Source organism: Melospiza georgiana, chromosome 13 (assembly GCF_028018845.1).
Source record: "Melospiza georgiana isolate bMelGeo1 chromosome 13, bMelGeo1.pri, whole genome shotgun sequence".
NCBI lineage: Eukaryota > Metazoa > Chordata > Aves > Passeriformes > Passerellidae > Melospiza > Melospiza georgiana.
This window is the reverse complement of record NC_080442.1, coordinates 4032572-4051869: the sequence shown is the minus strand read 5'-3', so window position 1 is coordinate 4051869 and position 19298 is coordinate 4032572. Positions and strand designations below refer to the sequence as shown.

At 45.7% G+C, this 19298-nt stretch overlaps 1 protein-coding gene across 2 annotated transcripts in view; it reads left to right on the top strand.

Annotated features, from left to right (window-relative positions):
• The window catches only part of SIN3A (SIN3 transcription regulator family member A), a 32112-nt gene that overhangs the window by 10636 nt on the left and 2178 nt on the right, over positions 1–19298 (top strand). Inside the window, exons 4-20 of one of the 2 annotated variants that reach the window (XM_058033212.1) lie at positions 503–609; positions 1084–1366; positions 3568–3819; positions 4480–4632; positions 5430–5588; positions 6803–6892; positions 8300–8418; positions 9937–10147; positions 11619–11735; positions 12431–12669; positions 14228–14411; positions 14581–15154; positions 15986–16155; positions 17174–17347; positions 18038–18130; positions 18457–18551; positions 18715–18922. In XM_058033212.1, coding sequence (XP_057889195.1) covers positions 503–609; positions 1084–1366; positions 3568–3819; positions 4480–4632; positions 5430–5588; positions 6803–6892; positions 8300–8418; positions 9937–10147; positions 11619–11735; positions 12431–12669; positions 14228–14411; positions 14581–15154; positions 15986–16155; positions 17174–17347; positions 18038–18130; positions 18457–18551; positions 18715–18922 — 3228 coding nt within the window. Of the gene's footprint in view, positions 1–502; positions 610–1083; positions 1367–3549; positions 3820–4479; positions 4633–5429; positions 5589–6802; positions 6893–8299; positions 8419–9936; positions 10148–11618; positions 11736–12430; positions 12670–14227; positions 14412–14580; positions 15155–15985; positions 16156–17173; positions 17348–18037; positions 18131–18456; positions 18552–18714; positions 18923–19298 lie in introns of both variants that reach the window. The other variant, XM_058033211.1, reaches the window with a different exon arrangement.

The window sequence follows — 19298 nt, the reverse complement described above, 5'->3', positions numbered from 1 at the left end:
ATGTTGAACTGAAATGTCTGGCTTTTTGAGAGAAGTGCAAGCATGTACCTGGCAGACATCTACTACACTGAATATGTCATTTCCACTTTCTGCTTATTCTTAGAGTTCCATAATAATTTCCACATATGAATGCAGGAAAAATACTCAGTCTAGTTCTGTTTATCCTAGCAGTCACTTCAGTGATGGTAGATTTGGATCATGTTGGGTTTTGGGGTTTTTTCTTCATCTGAGTAATTCTGCTGATCTGTGTTGACTTTTTTTTTTTTTTTTTTTTGTTTGTTTTTGGTACAGTTTATCTTGTGGGCCAGGAATGGGGAGTGAGTACTTGTTATTCAAACAGTGCTGGTAGTACACAAACCAGGCTCGTGAGCTTTTTGCTCCTTAATTCCCTGCCCAGGCTCAGGGCTAACAGCTGTGTTTTCAAATGCTGAGTGTTTTACAGAACAATGAGAGGTGAAATCAAATCTTCTCTGCTAATATGACCTGTCTGGTCTGTCTCCAGGTGGAGGATGCATTGTCTTACCTTGACCAGGTGAAGCTACAGTTTGGTAGTCAGCCACAGGTCTACAATGACTTCTTGGATATTATGAAGGAATTTAAATCTCAAAGGTAACAAGCTGCATTTGCTTCTTCCTTCCAGAGTGTGTGTGGACATGGGAGCACAGGGCAGGAGCTGAATTCTGTCCTTTGTATACAGAACAACACACCTGGACAATGATGTAAAAGCAGTTGTGTCCTTTATTTTCTGAAAATGAAATGCATCCCTTCATTTATACTAAATCTCTGCCTAGAGTGGGAGTTCACAAGTTCAGCCTTGACAGCTGATTCATCTGGTTGTCTGCCCATTAATAATGGTCAGACCTGGGACTGGATCTCATGGATATAAAGCCCTGTCTGGGCTGATAAAATAATGCTAATGTCACTCTTGAGTTCAGCAGTCTGTAGGATTCAGTTTTGCATTGTTTTATGTGTTAGAGGTGATAAGGGGAAGGAAAAGTGTACTGGAAGATTGCTGTGTGGAGAACTTTGTCCCAGTGCAAGGTGCCAGGGGACAGTGACATTGTGATCTTATTCCTTGCCCAGCATCGACACTCCGGGCGTGATCAGCCGTGTGTCGCAGCTCTTCAAGGGCCACCCTGACCTCATCATGGGCTTCAACACCTTCCTGCCACCTGGCTACAAGATTGAGGTGCAGACCAATGACATGGTGAACGTGACCACCCCGGGGCAGGTTCACCAGATCCCCACGCACGGGCTGCAGCCCCAGCCGCAGCCGCAGCCGCCGCATCCGTCGCAGCCTTCGGCGCAGTCGACCCCGACACCAGCACAGCCGGCACCACAGCCCACACCTGCCAAAATCAGCAAGGTGAGGGCCTCTGGGTGACCTGCTCTGAGAGCACAGAGACCCTGCTGCCTCCAGCTGAAGCTGGTGTGCAGCTAGAGGGTGAAAAATTAACTCCCAGCTGCTTTCCCACAGTATTCGTGAACCTTCATGTGTTCCCCTTCTGCTGCTGGATTCATTTCTCATTTTCAAACTTGTAGAAGTTAATTTGACAGCAATTCAAATAAGCTTTCCAAAACATTAAGGGTTTGGAGAAGCCTTGTTGCTGGCAGTGGGGAGCTGAAAGACAGTCAGAGCATCTGGTAAATGGCACACACATTATTCAAGAAGTGATCCAGCAACCTAGGGAAAAGGTTCCTAGTTAAAGCACTGGGCACACACTGTCTGCCTGCTTTTGTGTGTGTTGTCTTAGACCTAAAGTCCCAAAAAATTGCCCATAAAACAGAGGTTGTGATAAAGATGTTCTCTTTGGTGTGGAAGTGTGTGAGTCATTTCAAATGCTTGAGGCAATTAAGCCTTTAGGAAACCTTCATTTGTTATTTGGTGGCTTCTGCATTGCTTGAAGTCTTGTTTTCAGATTGAATGTTTTTTGTAGAGGGGTCTGGTTCAGCTGTCAGCTGGAAGGGTTCAGGAGTTATTGGCAACATCTAAAGTGCAAGAGTTTAGCAGAATTACCATGGTGTTGCCTGTAGGTATTGGTTGTGTGTGTCCAAAACAGAGACCTTTGAGTAACAAAGGAAATTTGACTCTGGTTTAGATATAATCCAGATTCTACTGTCCAAAAAATTTATTTTATGTGAAATAGAACAGGATAATAGACATTCAAGGAGATTACTCCAGATGAAATTTCATGTATTTTAGCCTCAAAGTTCAAAAAGATTTAGGGAGGGGATCTCCAAAGTTTCAAGGGTTAATCCCTAAACTGTTAGATAACAATGGCCTGGAAAAGCTAAAGGAAGAGGTAACATGCAGTTAAAAAGCAGCAGGATTTAAAATGTGGCAGTTAGCTGATCTCTGGGCAAACATTGTTGGGACATGCAACATCCTGCTCAGAAATGGCAAACAAAAACATGCTGAAAGATTTGCTAAAAGATTTGCCAAGCTGGACACTGCAGATCATTCCAGAATGAACTTGCCTGTGCTAGATTTCAGGGGTTTTTTTCTGAAGAGGTACATGCTCTCAGTAAAGATGTAGCAGTCTCCTTCTTAACACCATGGGATAAGTGGTTTTCTCCCTATCACACCTGCAAAGTGTTGAACTGTCCTTGCTGAAGCTTTAAAATGAGCCTGAGGGACAGGCTAGACAATGAGGTAAGATGTCCCTACCAGGCAGGTAAAGGCAGGACAGGATATTGTAACACGATATTTATGCCCATCCTAAGACAGTTATTTAAATTCTCAGTCCTGAAAACTCTGTTTAATATGAGTTTTGAAATTTAAAACATGAGGGGAATAAGTACTTCCATTTCCATTTCAAATGCCACCTCAAAACTAAATTTTCACCTGGCTGTTCAATGTCCATCGAGAGTATTCAAAATAATTACTCACTGCCTGCTTTTTGTCTGAAGAAACTCATGTTTTCCTTTGCTATTGCCTCCATTCATCCCACAATTGTTGACTAGTGCCAAAGTGACTGGCTGTGTGGGAGCCAGCTATATCTATGCATCTTGTCTCTGTTAAGTTTTTGAGGTAGTTTGTGTCTCTTGTCAGGTTTCAGTCCAAAGCAGTTAGCAAGGAAAATAATAATAACTGCTTGAATGGCCCAGGTATTTTGTCTTGGTGATATGGTTTAGTCTTTGCTGGCCAGTAAATATTTATCTATTTTTATTTATTTATTGATATATCCGTAAGTGGATTAAAATTGCTTTATCCTGACCATGAGGGGGGTCTGCTGCATCCTAACAGAGCCTGTGTTCCCCTCAGCCATCACAGTTGCAGTTTAATCTCTGCTAGCCCGCTAAATATTTATCTATTTTTATTTATTGATTTATTTATCCCTCAGTGGGTTAAAATTGCTTTATCCTGACCGTGAGGGGGGTCTGCTGCTTCCTAACAGAGCCTGTGTTCCCCTCAGCCATCACAGTTGCAGTTTAATCTCTGCTAGCCCGCTAAATATTTATCTATTTTTATTTATTGATTTATTTATCCCTCAGTGGGTTAAAATTGCTTTATCCTGACCGTGAGGGGGGTCTGCTGCTTCCTAACAGAGCCTGTGTTCCCCTCAGCCATCGCAGCTGCAGGCCCACACTCCTGCCAGCCAGCAGACGCCGCCGATCCCGCCGTACGCGTCGCCGCGCTCGCCGCCGGTGCAGCCGCACACGCCCGTGACAATCTCCCTGGGCACCACGCCGTCCCTGCAGAACAATCAGCCCGTGGAGTTCAACCACGCCATCAACTACGTCAACAAGATCAAAAACCGCTTCCAGGGACAGCCAGACATCTACAAAGCCTTCCTGGAGATTCTCCATACGTATCAGGTGAGTGTTGGAAATGTGAGTTTGTGTCTGTGTATGGTTCTTCCTCTTGCTTTGCTTTGAGGGCTGTCCAAAACTTGAATTTGGGTCTTCTGCTGTACTAGCAGTGGCCAGCAGGTAATCATGGACTGGTTTGGATTGGAAGGGGCCTTAAAGATCATCCAGTCCAACCCTTTGCCATAGGCAGGGGCACCTTCTGTTAGGTCAGGTTGCTCCAAGCCCTGCCCAGCTGGTCTTGAATTCTGCTTGAACTAAGCAGAAGTCTGGCAAGTTAAAAAGATTACATAGCAGGATGAAGTAATAGATCTCAATCCATCATCTTTATTTGGAAGTCTCTACAATACTTGTTTAGAAACTGGGTTTGGCGTTTTTCTATGAGCACGTGTCAGGATGAGGCAATGTGGCTGTAGCTCTATGTTAAAAGCAAAAAAAAACACTTCCTTGGTCAGTGTCTTACTGTTCCAGGGCCAGTTGGGCATTTAGGATGCATTTGTAGTATATATATATATACTTAGAATATATGAGTCATACTATTAATATGGTATGATGCTTTATAAAAGAAGCTGAGACCTTTGCTGTTCCATTATTCCCATTGTTTTTTCTTTGCCACTTGAATAGTTTGTGCATCCTTTCTTCTGACACCTCTCCTCTTTCCTCTGGCAGAAAGAGCAGCGTAATGCCAAGGAGGCAGGAGGGAACTACACACCAGCCCTGACAGAGCAGGAGGTCTATGCCCAGGTGGCTCGCCTCTTCAAGAACCAGGAGGATCTGCTCTCAGAATTCGGGCAGTTCCTGCCTGATGCCAACAGCTCTGTGGTGAGTACCCTTGGAGACAGGGTGAAATACCTAGTGCAGACTGTTCTGTATGAAGCCAGTGTTCAGAAAAATGGGCTTTTGCTCTAGCTTTCCTGGGCTGTAGGAAGGAGATCAGCGGGGTAGACTGTGTTTTCTGGCTACAACTTGTCTCTTAAATAACTTTTATTTTAAATGCAATTCCTTTGCCTAAGAAGGCTGTTCTAAGTAAGGGCTGTAACTGCAGTAAAATCCATTGATCATCTAGAGCTATGAGCTTTGGGGTCCCCAGCACAGGAAAGACATGGATCTGTCAGAGCAAGTCCAGAGGCCACCAGAATGATCAGAGGGATGAAGCACATCTCCTGTGAGGAAAGGCTGAGAGAATTAGGATTGTTCTCCCTGGAAAAGAGAAGGCTCAGGGGTCACCTAATTGTGGCCTTCCAGTATCTGAAGAGAGCCTCAAAAAAAGATGGAGAGAGACTCTTTACAAGAGCATGGAGTGGCAGGACAAGGGGGAATGGCTTCAAACTGAAAGAGAGTAGGTTTAGATTAGATAATAGAAAAAAATTCTTCCCTGTGAGGGTGGTGAGACAGGATGGCAGAGGCTACCCTGAGGAGCTGTGGCTGCCCCATCCCTGGAGGTGTTCAAGGGCAGGTTGAATGAACTCTGAGCAACTTGGAGTAGTGAGAGGTGTCCCTGACCATGGCATGGCGTTGGAACTGAATGACCTTAAAGGTCCCTTCCAACCCAACCCATTCAGTGACATTTTGTGTGGAACGTAGCCCTTAATGGTCTTATGGGTTTGTCTCTGAACAAGCTGTTGAGCAAGACAACTGCAGAGAAAGTGGAATCAGTCAGGAATGACCACGGGGGCACAGTGAAGAAGCCACAGCTCAACAACAAGCAGCAGAGACCCAACCAGAATGGCTGCCAGATCCGACGGCACTCGGGCACCGGAGCCACCCCTCCGGTGAAGGTAAGAGCCTGGGCTGCTCCTGCAGGATGTGTCTTCCAAGTCCTTGTGGTTTTTGTGGCACAGGCTGCAGCTTGAGAACATGGAAAATAGTGTTTGTCTTTAAACTTTTCAGAAGTCCTTGTTTCCAAGCACAAGTGTTGGCCTCTGATTTTTGCGAACTGATGGTGGTATCTGTTCCTGAGGGTGGGACATAGTTACTTTAATGGCTTGGGGAAACAGAGTTTTCATCACTTTCTAATAAAGATGTAGTTTTAATAGCAGTGTTTAATGAGGGAGAGTGATGGAGTGTGGAGACAAAAGTCTCAGTAATGCCACAGAATAAATTTGCCCAATATTTGTAGCAAGTGTTCCTAAGGCACGTAGGAAAAGATGAGCTGAAAAGGTGTGCCTGAAAGCTTTGTTGTAGTAGAACTTGGAGGAGATGCAGTAGAGTCATGTTTGCTTATCTTCCTGTGATGAAGCTTTTAATGCAATGATAAATGATTACTCTCTCAGCAGAGTTTGCCCTTTTCAAATGATGTGTGATTTGTGAGAGCAGCGAGGCTTTGTAGTGCAACAAAAATTGTCCTGTGGCCAGGTGGCCTCGTGTTTGTGCATGAGGGATAAATTTGCCTGATTTTTTTGAAGCCAGTATATCTTCCTTTGTCATGAGAAGCATTAGCAGGCATAGTTGTACCATTTAAGTCCCCTTCTGCCCTTTCTCCTCCTCTTCAAATCGAGGGCACCAAAATAAAGCACGTTTTGGAAGCACCTTTCAGCCTTTCTGAGAATGGGGAAAATAAAACATCTTTCAGTAGAATGTAAAAGAGAAAAAAATTGTCATTCTGGGGAGGTGTAAGACTTGCAAAACTGGATGAGTGATAGGAGAATCATCTATTCTGGCAGTTTTCCAAACTAGTTATCAAAGTAAGATACGCTGTAGTGTGATTGAAACAATCAGCTAGTTACAGGAAAGGGTGAAACAATGTATTACAGATATGTGGAATGCCATGCTACTTATTAACATTCAGTAAATTAACTTGTAGCACATGCTTTAATAGACTTTTCTTCTTTAAAAAGCCACCTTTCCTTAAATGGGAAGCACATGCTGAAGTCAGGGAGCTGGCACTCACCTATGATAAATAATCAAATTATCCCAGCTTGTTGAACACACCTTTTATTTTTAATTGTCTAATTACTTTTCTTTTCTTTTTTTTTTTTTTTTTTGATAACAGAAGAAACCAAAGCTGCTTGGTTTGAAAGACCAGTCTTTGGCAGAAGCCAGCAAACATGGTGTGGGGACAGAATCTCTCTTCTTCGAGAAGGTGAGAGGCAGGATGCAGATGTTGCATGTCCTTGATGTATGTCCTTCCTATGTACACATCTGGATTTTTATCACAGTGAAGTGTGAGATTTACACCACCCTGATAACATTTCTCAGCTTAACCTCAGATGTATCCTGCGACCTCTAAGTCAGATACATTGATTTTTTTTAAATTGATGACATTTTTTACATGTGTCTTTTCCCCAAAACTCCTTCTCCAGCTTTCCACCTGCTGCTGCTGGGCAATTTGTTTGAGGGAATGGGATTATTTTCCCGTAACCCACACTCCAAGTGGTTTTCCCCTTTATAAGATCCCCCTACAGCTGATGATGTGTCTTGCTGTGTTGGCACAGCTTGTACCCATCTACAGCCAGCTGGCTGCAGGGGGGGAGCTCAGTTTACAAAGCACCTGATTCATATTTACATTGGGTTGGGTTTTTTAAATTTCCCCTCAGAGATTAATCTAATTAATTGCACAGTTGTTACCTGTTGCTGGTTTAGCACACAGATCGAGTGAAAGGAGATATGGGATGTTTCCAAGTGGTACCTTGGTGTCTTCTCTGAGATGTCCATACAGTGCCTTATAGCTCAGAGGGGAGTATGGGATGAAGTTAAAACCATCTTTTAAGCAATATTCACGCACTGATGACAGTCTTGGTTGCTCCCTGCTGGTCTGGTGAATTCTGCAGCGTGATGGGAACCACCTAATGGTAACTGGGAACCAATTTATTGCTTGGAGGATGTGTAGGTGTTAACATGAGTAAACCTAGAAATCCCTGCTGTGGAATTATAACCATAATGATGAATAACTTAACAGTGATAGATCTCAGTCTGATGTGTAGATCCTGCTGTTCTTGTGGGAAAGATGGTGGTGTTGGGATGAATAGTTTGGCTTTCTCATTTTGTGAAGGTCAGGGTTACAGAAGGAGGATTACAGAGGTCACAGAAGGAGGATTGTCTGTGACAATCCAAGCTGGAAGCAGGGAGAGGCTGGAGAGGTGTTACCCAGGGCATGGGTCTCATATCCCCCACTCCCTGCTTGAAATACTCTCTGAAGTTTAAAAGCAGCCTAGGCGGGTTTGTGGTGCTGCAGTTGTAACTGATGATGTCCAGTGATTCCAGTGCTTTGTGATCCAGCTGTTAGAGGGTTCTCTGAAGGATTTAGTTCTTCACTTGCAGCTCCTCTCTTAGAGTAATGCCCCAGTGCTGACATTGCAGGGGATCCCAGCGTGGGGGTGGCTCCAGCAGTACCAGTTTGTCTGGCCCTGTGTACGGGGCGAGTTCTCTCTGTTAAACTCAAAGATTTGTGTGCCTTGGTGGGAAACACAGTGTCAAACCCAGGTCTCCTGGACCTCCCCATGCTGAGTGTCACCCTGACAGCTCCTCTTCTCTTGTCTCTCTGGCTCAGGTCCGCAAAGCTCTGCGCAGCACCGAGGCGTACGAGAACTTCCTGCGCTGCCTGGTCATCTTCAACCAGGAGGTGATCTCCAGGGCCGAGCTCGTGCAGCTGGTCTCCCCATTCCTGGGGTAAGTGCAGCCCCTTTCCTGGTCTGTGTCTCTTGTGGAGCGAGGAAAGAAACATTCACCTTCATGGTCTTCTGCACTGCCCTTTCCTGTTCCTTATCCCAGAGAGATTCCCAGCTGTGTCCTGACAGGCAGCGTGCAGGAGCAGCGCAGGTGTTGCTTGCTGTGTGCCTTCCCTTTCCAGTAGGGCAAACAAAATTATTAGCAGCCTGTTTTATTGCAGTTTGTTGCTCTGGAATCATTCTCAAATTATGTCATTTGAGAAAAGATCAACTGTCTAATTACACAGGGAAACGTCCCCCCAAAAAAGCAGAGTGCTGATATAGCTCACTAAAGTTTCCAAAAAGCAGCTGAATTCTGTCACAAAATCAAAAATGTTAAGAGGAACTCTGTACTTTAAATCATGGAAATCATAATTCCTGTAAGTAATCTGTACTTGCAGGAATTTATGATTTTCATGATTGTCAGCAGTGTATAGAACAGCTCTATTAATTGCTTAAAACCAACAGATGTCCTCTCATCTACTTTGGGCAGCAGGATTTCAGTGTTTCTTTTACCTGGGCACTGAATTCCTGGTTCCAAGGGAGAAGGCAGTAGCAACATAAATTGGGTTCAGGACCCCATTACAGTAGCTACTGTGCAGAGAAACTGCCCTAAGGAGCTTCCACTCACTCTGTAGGTCCACTGGAATTAGCCAGGCATCAGCAGAATGCCTGACTTTAGGTAAAAAAGGTGCAATATTTGACAGGAAAATTCTGTACTTTTCCCATCTACTGCCTGTGCTGCTAACTACAGGGAAAGATAAAATACAGGGGGGTTTTTATTCTGGGGTTGGACATTGTCTTTTGCCATATAACAAAAAAGGATTTAATAACTAGTGATTCAATTAGTAACAGGTTCAGTTCATCCTGTTGCTGGAGCTTTGCATGAAATAAGAGGATGTGAAAAAATGCTGTATTTTAGACAAATAAATTTTTCAGGAAATTCTGCAAACAGGCAAACTTCGGCCTTGCAGGCAAAGGTTTCTCTGTGATTCATGCTGCTCTGTGAAGTTGGTTGAAGCAATTGCTTGGCACTGAAACTTTTTGTGTAGTTACAGAATTGCCTTTGGGTTTCTTCTTGCTGCCTCTGGAAAGGAAAGGTCTGGTTTAACGTTCAAACCATTGGGAAACAACGAGGAGCCTGGCCTGAGTTCTGTACCAGGGTGGTTTGGGAGACCCAGATGTGACTGTGCCATGAGTGCTGTCCCTGTAGCAAAAGCTTTGACAGCTGCTCCTTGCTGGTCACTAATCCTAAAGCACCTTAGCTGCGCCAGGAGAGCAATCCCCACCTGATCAACAGCAGGTGCTTGTGTCCCATTTGTTCAGGCTCTGTGGGAGTGGGGTTGAGCAGAGAGGGTCTTCTCACCAGATTGATAATTTAGAGGATTCTCTGTAGTAATCAATCCTAGCCTCAGCCTCACAGCTCAGCACTGTTTGCATTCTGTTTAGCTCATTTTTCACTTTGTTCCTTTTATTTTAGGAAATTCCCAGAACTGTTCACTTGGTTTAAAAACTTCCTGGGATATAAGGAGTCTGTTCACATGGAGACGTATCCCAAGGAACGGGCTACTGAGGGGATTGCCATGGAGATTGACTATGCCTCCTGCAAGAGGCTGGGCTCCAGCTACAGAGCCTTGCCCAAGAGCTACCAGCAGCCCAAGTGCACGGGGAGGACTCCACTGTGTAAAGAGGTAAGGCAGGGGCTGTGCCACACAGCAAGGCTCTTCCCAGCCTTTTTAGAGCAAAACAGAGCAGGATGGGGGATTTTGTTTGCATCCCTGTGTTGGAAAGGTTCCTGGGGGTGGTGGGCATGGGGCTGGGGTCAGGCAGGTGCTTTCCCAGCACTGCTGCATGCTGCTCCTGCAGCCAGGCATGTGTGGGCACACCATCCTGGCCCAGGATCACCGCTGTGCGTGTGGCAGCCCCAGGGGAGCACAGCTCAGGAATTCCTGGTGGCACTCCCATAAACATCTGGATCATAGCCAGAAGTTATTGCACAGGCTGAGGTGTCAGTCTAGGAACTGGGTTATGCTGGGAGTTGTGGTACCCACGTGGCTGTGATGGTTGGCATCAGCTCTTCTGCAGAAGTTTGTGAAAGGTTTGCATAGAGTGTTGGGAGGCAGCTGGAGAAAAACCTACTGAATAGTTATGATGGTTAATTACTGACATACCTAATGCTCCTACATCTTGTTTATGATGTGTTATGTGGTATGACCTGTGAAAGGAACATTAAGATTGCAAACTTAAGTAGGAGATGACAGAACTGGTTTTCTGTGTGATCTTTATGTGATCTCAGAGGTCCTTTACAAGGTAGTATGTAATTCAGGATTATTGCCACCTTTTTACCTAAATTCTCACTTAGTCTGCTTTCAGAGTTGTCTCTAAGCCAACTTTAAAAGAAAATCATGTTTTCTGTAGACAGATTCTCCCACGTATTCCCTCAGATGCATCTCTCTTTCTCCCTGAAATGCTGAATTTTTAATCCATGTCTTGATACGTCTCTCTAAAGCTTCTTGTGTGATGCAGTTACAAACTTTTCTCCTGTGAGAATCTAATGACTCAGTTGTTCAGGCTTTGAGTTTATGGAAACTGGATCTAGTTTTCAAGACTACCTGCCAAAATTATTGTTTCTATGCCTTTGGCCTCTTTGAGGTGGTTGTTGGGTTGTTTGTTTGCTTGCTTTTTAATGTTCTGCTCCTATATTGAAAGCTGCAGGTGCTGAGCTGTTTTGTCAGGAAAGGTGATGCTGGGTTATGGTTTTATACTTCCAATTAGCCTTATTTGGAGGCAGCAACTGTGTCTTGTCTAACAGTCAGGTCTGCTGTGGTGACCATACAGTGTTGATGGTGAATCACACATGGGGAACCAGCTGGTTGCAGCTGACTAATCCAAAGTAGCAGAAAAAGCTCCTTTCACCTTTGTTTTCCCCCTTTCCATAAGGTTTTTCCTCACAGCTCCAGCCTATGAATTTTTCAGGCTGCCTGGCTGTTTGGCTTCTGGCTGTTTGGGGTTGCTCTGTGAATGCTGGGCTTTGGAAGGCACACACACTTTTTCCAGCTGGAAATTAGATTGCCCCATCAGAAGACTGTTCTTGAAGTTGGCCAGGTGTGATCCCCTTGAACACTGACCACAACTCTTGTTCCCTCTCTGCCTCCCTCAAAGGTTTTGAATGACACCTGGGTCTCCTTCCCATCCTGGTCTGAAGATTCCACATTTGTGAGCTCCAAGAAGACCCAATATGAAGAGCACATCTACAGGTGTGAGGACGAGCGTTTTGAGGTAAATTGCCTTTCATTGGTTCATGTCTCAGAAAGCTCTGTTCTGTGAACAGTTAATGAGTTTGATGTAATGATACCTTTAATTCTGCATCTTTTATTGTGTCTGCCACCTGGTTTTGGCATAAAAGTTTGTTTTCTCTTCATGCAAGAAGCAGTGGCTGCATAACCACTAAGCTGCCACACCTGCCCCTCACCTTTTGTGTGGAGAATTTAGTTCACCCTGCTCTACATGAAGTTGTTGAATGGACAAGCATGGAATTGCTGCATCTTTTCTTCCTGCCCACATAGTGCATGAGAACATGCATTCCCCTGTAATCATCTGCAAAGCAATATGTTCAGGATTTTAAATGACTGACATCTTGACTGGAAATGGAAATTAGCTGGGCAGTTACCTGAATCTGCACAGATTTGGCACGTCCTTTTGTAGAGTAACTGTCAATTGTGTTCTATTCCCAGCTGGAAGATGTAATTTCCGAACTGTATCATTCTGGTAGCCTTTAAATTCTTCCACAGTATTATTTAGGTAGCAGATGAAATGTAATTGGATTATTTTAGAGCAGCTGAACACCAAAGTGCTCGAGTACACCTTGTTAAACAGGCGCAGCTTCTTGTTTCGTGTCGCTTGAATGTTTGCCTCCGTCGAGTATCATGTTTTGTCTATTCAAACGCTGCGGCTAATGGCACTGTTCTCTCCAGCTGGATGTTGTCTTGGAGACCAACCTGGCAACCATCCGCGTTCTCGAGGCAATCCAGAAGAAGCTGTCACGCTTGTCTGCGGAGGAGCAGGCCAAATTCCGGCTGGACAACACCCTGGGGGGCACCTCGGAGGTGATCCACCGCAAGGCTCTCCAGAGGATATACGCTGACAAAGCAGCGGACATCATCGATGGGCTGCGCAAGAACCCCTCTGTGGCTGTGCCCATCGTGCTGAAAAGGTACTGATTGCCCCAGCACCCTGCCCCAGGCTCCCCTCACAAGGATGATGCACTCTGTGCCCTCCAAATTTATGGAAACGTGGCTGAGTGTGCCCTCCACAAGGCTGTGAATTTACCCCAAAAGGTGGTTGTGACTGTGTTCATAGGGGTTCTTGGATGAGGGAAGAGACGAAGATCTGACTCCGTGTTTCAGAAGGCTTGATTTATTATTTTATTTTATATATTGCATTAAAACTATACTAAAAGAATAGAAGAAAAGGATATCATCAGAAGGCTAGCTAAGAATAGAATTGGAAAGAATGATAACAAAAGCTTCTGTCTCGGACAGAGAGTCCAAGCCAGCTGACTGTGATTGGCCATTAATTAAAAACAGCTCTATGAGACCAATCACAGATGCACCTGTTGCATTCCACAGCAGCAGATAATTATTGTTTACATTTTTTTCCTGAGCCTCTCAGCTTCTCAGGAGGAAAAATCCTAAGGAAAGGATTTTCCATAAAAGTTGTCTGCAACAGGTTGTGGCTGCCCAACCCCTGGAAGTGTTCAAGGCTGGGCAGGGCTTGGAGCAACATGGTCCAGTGGGAAGTGTCCCTGTCCGTGGCAGGGGGTGGAACAGGATGATCTGCAAGGTCCCTTCTGAACCAAGCCATTCCATGATTCTATTCTTGTGTGAAACTAAAAAATTCATTTGTATTCTGGACAGTTGGTTATTCCATAATAATCACCCAGAGGGAATTGCCCTCCTCAAGCAAAATCCTTACAGCTCAGCTGGAAGGATATAGAGCTCTTGTTGTGTCCTCTTAAGCTTTTTTCTTCCCTGGTGTCAGCACTGTGTGTAAGATAAGGGAACTGTTGTCCCAGGGCTAACTGTGATCCCTTTCCAAATCCTATGGGTGTGTGTGCCCAGATCCTGCTGTCTCTGCTATGCTCAGATTCCCAGACCTGTTTCTGTTGTCAGCTTCCCCTTCCTCGGTTAAAAGGAAGTGGGTGCTGCAACTCCCTGGGGAAGGTCGAGGGGATGTGTAAGCAGCACATGCTGTTTGATCTCTGTGGGGCTCTTGGTCCTGTGTTTTGGAGTTCTGGGGCTGGGCAGAGCAGCCTTCCCAGGATACCTGCAAGGTCCCAGTTTCCCTGCCCTTCTTCAGCTGAATCAGGGGTGCTTTGCTTGGGATGCTGAGTCAAGGTTCAGGAGTGCATTCCCAGGATACTCAGGTGTCCATGCTTTGTTTGGCTGTCCACACTAAGCTGCCCTCATTCCACAGGTGGAGCTTTCTGGAGATTTCTGAGAGACCGGGGCTGTTTTTGCCTTCCCTGTCCCTTTATTCCCTCTCCTGCTTTGTTCCTGCATGGTTTTACCTAAATGTGAAAGGAACCCAGAGTGGTTTCTCCAGAAGGGTGTGTTGAGGGGGCACCTCCTGGAAAGCTCCTTTCTGTGGGATCTTTGATCCATGCCCATTTCATTGGGAGTTCAGCTCTTGTCTACACTCACTAAGAACCACGAGCTGAGGTTTTTCTTATATGCTCACCTCTTAGCTCACCTTTGTTTTCTTGATCCAAGGTTAAAGATGAAAGAGGAAGAGTGGCGAGAAGCCCAGAGAGGATTTAATAAAGTCTGGCGAGAGCAGAATGAGAAGTATTACCTGAAATCCTTGGACCACCAGGGCATCAACTTCAAGCAGAATGATACCAAGGTCCTAAGGTCAAAGAGTCTCCTCAATGAGATTGAAAGCATCTATGATGAGGTGAGATGGTCACCAGTAGTTTCCTTCCCTCGAGCTTATGCATTTTGCTAGTGCAGTTTCGGCTCCTCTTCCTCACAGCTTGATGAGGGAGGAAATCTGTTTCTAGCAGGCTCTTGGGTGGTGGAGAGGGATTGTTTAGGCTGATTTTTATGCTGTTTCTCCTTTGCAGAGGCAAGAACAGGCTTCAGAAGACAATGCTGGAGTCCCCACAGGCCCACACCTCTCACTAGCCTATGAAGACAAGCAGATTCTGGAAGATGCTGCCTCTCTCATCATCCACCACGTGAAGCGGCAGACAGGAATCCAGAAAGAGGACAAGTACAAAATCAAGCAGATCATGTATCACTTCATTCCAGACCTGCTGTTTGCTCAGCGAGGTGAACTCTCGGATGTGGAGGAGGAAGAAGAGGAGGAAATGGATGTGGATGAAGCCACTGGGGCTGCAAAAAAGCACAACGGTGTTGGGGGCAGCCCTCCCAAAACCAAGCTGATGTTCAACAACACGACAGCCCAGAAGCTGCGGGGCATGGATGAGGTCTACAACCTCTTCTACGTCAACAGCAACTGGTACATCTTCATGAGGCTGCACCAGATCCTGTGCTTGCGGCTGCTGCGGATCTGCACCCAGGCCGAGCGGCAGATCGAGGAGGAGACGCGGGAACGGGAGTGGGAGAGGGAAGTGCTGGGCATAAAGCGAGACAAGAGTGACAGTCCTGCCATCCAGCTGCGACTCAAGGAGCCCAGTGAGTGACTTCTGCTGGGAGGCTGGGGGAAAATGGTGTTTCTGTGTGACGGTGTTCACAGGGGTTCTTGGATGAGGGAAGAGACGAGAATGCTGACTTTATGTTTTAGAAGGTTTGGTTTATTATTTTATGATATATATTACATTAGAACTGTACTAAAAGAATAGAAGAAGAGGTTCTCATCAGAAGGCTAGCTAAGAATAGAAAAGAAAGGAATGATAACAAAGGTTTGTGGCTCAGGCTCTGTGTCTAAGCTAGCTGGGCTGAGATTGGCCATTAATTACAAACAACCACATGAGACCAATCACAGATCTATCTGTTGCATTCTACAGCAGCAGATAATCATTATTTACATTTTGTTCTTGAGACTTCTCAGGAGGAAAAATCTTAAGGAAAGGATTTTTTATAAAAGTTGTCTGCAACATTTCTGTTTGTAGTGTGCTGACAGGGTGTTTGGTGTCTTCAGACACGTGACAGCTGTGAGCCTTTAACATGGGCTCTCTTTTATTATTCCTGGGAAGATGGGGAAACATAGGACTTGCACTAGCAGAAGGATAATAAGCAGCAGTTATTTCATTGTTGTACACTTGTGTATTCTTAAGTTCCCTAAGTAAAACCTTTCAGAAATAAATTGCTCATGGAAGAGGCTAGAGCTAGAAAGCAAAATATTATGAAAATACCTGTGGCCTTAAAAGGTATGTCTAAGATATATGTCCATAAAGGACAAGTTCAAGTAACTCTTCAGCTTATGTGGGTCACCTGAGGACCTAAAATCCCAGCAGCCCTTCCTGGAGATGGTGTTCCCATGTGTCCCTTTCTCTCCTGCTGCAGTGGACATTGATGTTGAGGATTATTACCCGGCCTTCCTGGACATGGTGCGCAACCTGCTGGACGGGAACATGGACTCGTCGCAGTACGAGGACTCGCTGCGTGAGATGTTCACCATCCACGCCTACATCGCCTTCACCATGGACAAGCTGATCCAGAGCATCGTCAGACAGGTGCCTGCAGCACGCCCTGGGGGCTGGGTGGGGTGGGGCAGGGACAGCAGGCAGGCTGTTTGCTCCAGACTCACATTGGAGGCATTGTTGTATGCCCACATGGGGAATTTCAGCTAAATTCAAGGTATTTCTTTACCCAGCTCTCTGACCCTCATAGTAAAGAAGTGAAAGAAGTGATAGAGAGTGATTTTTGATCTGTTTGAATTATTGAGAATATCCTCTTTAAAGTTTTCCATATCTTTTAGGATGTAAGTATTCAAAGCATGTCCAGAGCTAATCTTGCTTTAGCTTTGAAAAAAAAAAAAACAAAGAAATTACATCTAAATAGTTCCTTTCCTTTCCATCAGTGCTGTAGGAGTGCATGCTTTTTCTAAAAACCTTTTGTCTCTTTTATCTGGCTGCTGGAGTAGCTCATTTTGGCTGTTAAACTCCAGTCCTTTTATTGGGTTGGTAGGAAGAATGCGTGAGCAAGGGAAAAATTCTTGTGCCTTTTTGTAGCATAAAGAACAAAAACAGACACAAGGGGCTGGAAGTGGAATAGCTTGAAAGGGCTTTCCTCTTTCAGAAGGGTAGAGCTGCTCTTCAGAAGCCCTTCAGTCCAGAGATTAACTGAATTCAGAAGACAGTTGGGAGACCTTTGATTTTTACACTTACACAAAATATGGATTTGATCTTAAACCTCCCACCCCTCTCCTCAGACACAGCAGCAGCCTCTTGGTGAGGAGAGGACACGCTGTGTCATGGAGCTCTGGCCCTTCCTCCCCTGCTGCTGATCAGAATGTTCTCTGTGTGTAGTTTTTCTCTGAGTACTTGTGCTTTGTCACCTGCTAATTTTTCTAAAGATCTTGTAAGCTTTTCACATAGCAGCAGAGATCATCTGCAAGTGGAAGAAGCTAAGGGATTTTTTTTTTTTTTGCTTGAGCTCAATCCCATTGTCGCGCCCTTACTTTATTCTATTCTGATGGGGGTGTAGCAGCCTCCCTGACAAACCCCTTGTCCCTGTTGCTCCTGCTTGCAGCTGCAGCACATCGTGAGCGATGAGATCTGTGTGCAGGTGACAGACCTGTACCTGTCAGAGAACAGCAACGGGGCCACCGGAGGGCTCCTGGCGTCCCAGTCCTCCCGCACGCTCCTGGAGGCCGCCTACCAGCGCAAAGCCGAGCAGCTCATGTCCGAGGAGAACTGCTTCAAGGTAAAGCCAGGCTCTGCATGCAGTGCAAAACCAATAGGAGCTGAGGGGGTGCCTTTGAAGGAGGGAGAGACACTGGTCTTTTGAAAAAGAGCCTTGTTTAGGCACCCAAAAGTGAAGAAAATTAACTCCGTCCCAGCCAAAACCAGCGCACGTGCAGCCAGCTTTTGGAACATAGGTTAATGCTTCTGTAAGGGCCCCTCAGACATGAAGTTTCAAGGAGGAATATGTTTCCTGGAACAGCAATGAATATCCCCTGTGCTTTACAGCAGCTTTGGGCTGTATCATACTGACTGCTTGGCTGCCCCTGCTTTGATTTGTTAGCTCAAACTCTCCTGTTTCTCTGGTGTCTCAGTTTTGTCGACTGTTGGGAGATCTGCCACTACTCACTGGGCATTAAATCACTGCTGCCTGCATACATTGCTAATAAACCCGTGCTAATCAAATCCATACTTCCTTTGCTGAAGAGGCAGGAAGTGGTCAGGCCCTTTCTGAGCCAGAGAAGTACTTTGGATAAAAGCCTGAGTGTATAATATCTCTTCCTGTGCCCACAAACTTAATTTGAGAGCCCAAGAAGCCCCCAAAACTGCCAACTTGCTTCATTGTCCCTTTGCCCCAGTGAGAAGAAGTGAAGGTGTCTGTTTCTATTTCATACCTCCTCTTGCTGAAGTTCCTTCTGCTTTTTCTTTGTAGCTGATGTTCATTCAGAGCAGAGGTCAAGTTCAGTTAACCATTGAGCTGCTGGACACAGAAGAGGAAAACTCGGATGACCCTGTGGAAGCAGAGGTAAGGGCAGCTTGTCCAGAGAGCTGACTGTGATGGTCGAGTGTCCAGCTGAGTGATGGTGTGGTCCATTAGCACAAGACAAAGAAACATCAAGGATGTGCCTTAAAGCTTCCATTGATGTGAGCAGGCAAATCCTTCTTGGTTTATTTCATATTAGAAAATACTCAAAGCCACATAAAGAACCGTTGTACCTGCCTTTTTGGGCATAAGGTGCACAGAGCCTTCAGAAGGCATGTTGTGTTCTGACTTTCAGCTTAGCCTCCTCAAGCCCTGCAGTTGTTTGGTGGGAGGGCAGTGGCTGATGTGTGCTCTGTGCTTGCTTCCAGCGCTGGTCTGACTACGTGGAGCGGTACGTCAACTCCGACTCTACCTCCCCCGAGCTCCGCGAGCACCTGGCCCAGAAACCCGTCTTCCTGCCCAGGTGAGTGGCCAGCCTGTGCTGGGAAAGGCCCTTGGAGCTCCTCTCATTCCACCCCCTGCCATGTGCACACACCTCCCATGGACCCTGTCCAGCCTGGCCTAAGCTGAGCTTACACCCAGGGGTGGGTGAGTGCTGATCCCAAGAGGGGTTCTCTGGTTTGCAGGAATCTGAGGCGGATCCGCAAGTGTCAGCGTGGTCGGGAGCAGCAGGAGAAGGAAGGGAAGGAGGGAAACAGTAAGAAGTCTGTGGAGAACATAGAGACCCTGGACAAGATGGAGTGTAAATTCAAGCTGAACTCCTATAAGATGGTGTACGTGATCAAATCAGAGGATTACATGTACAGGAGGACTGCGCTGCTGCGAGCTCAGCAGGTAGGAGCCAGCCAGAGAACGGGGTGGGCTGCTGGTGTTTCCTGGGACCCAGGGGAAGGGAGGAGGCATTGCCTTTCCAGCTGTTTGGGAAGCTGTAAAGGTTTGGGTTTGTCCAAAATGAAAACAGCCTGTGACTCCAGATGGGTGAAATTTTGGAGGATTGCACTGGAGGAAACTGATCTGGTCATCTGGATGCTTTGACACTCTCCTTTTTTCATCTTATGGGAATATTTCCATCCACTTCTGTCATGTATTTAGGTTTATAAAACAACTGTTTACAATGTTTCTTGCTGATGAGATACAGGTAGTGGCTTTAGTTCATTAGTTGTAAAGTAATTCTCTTAAACTTTGCATCCACATCAGATGAGAGCATTTT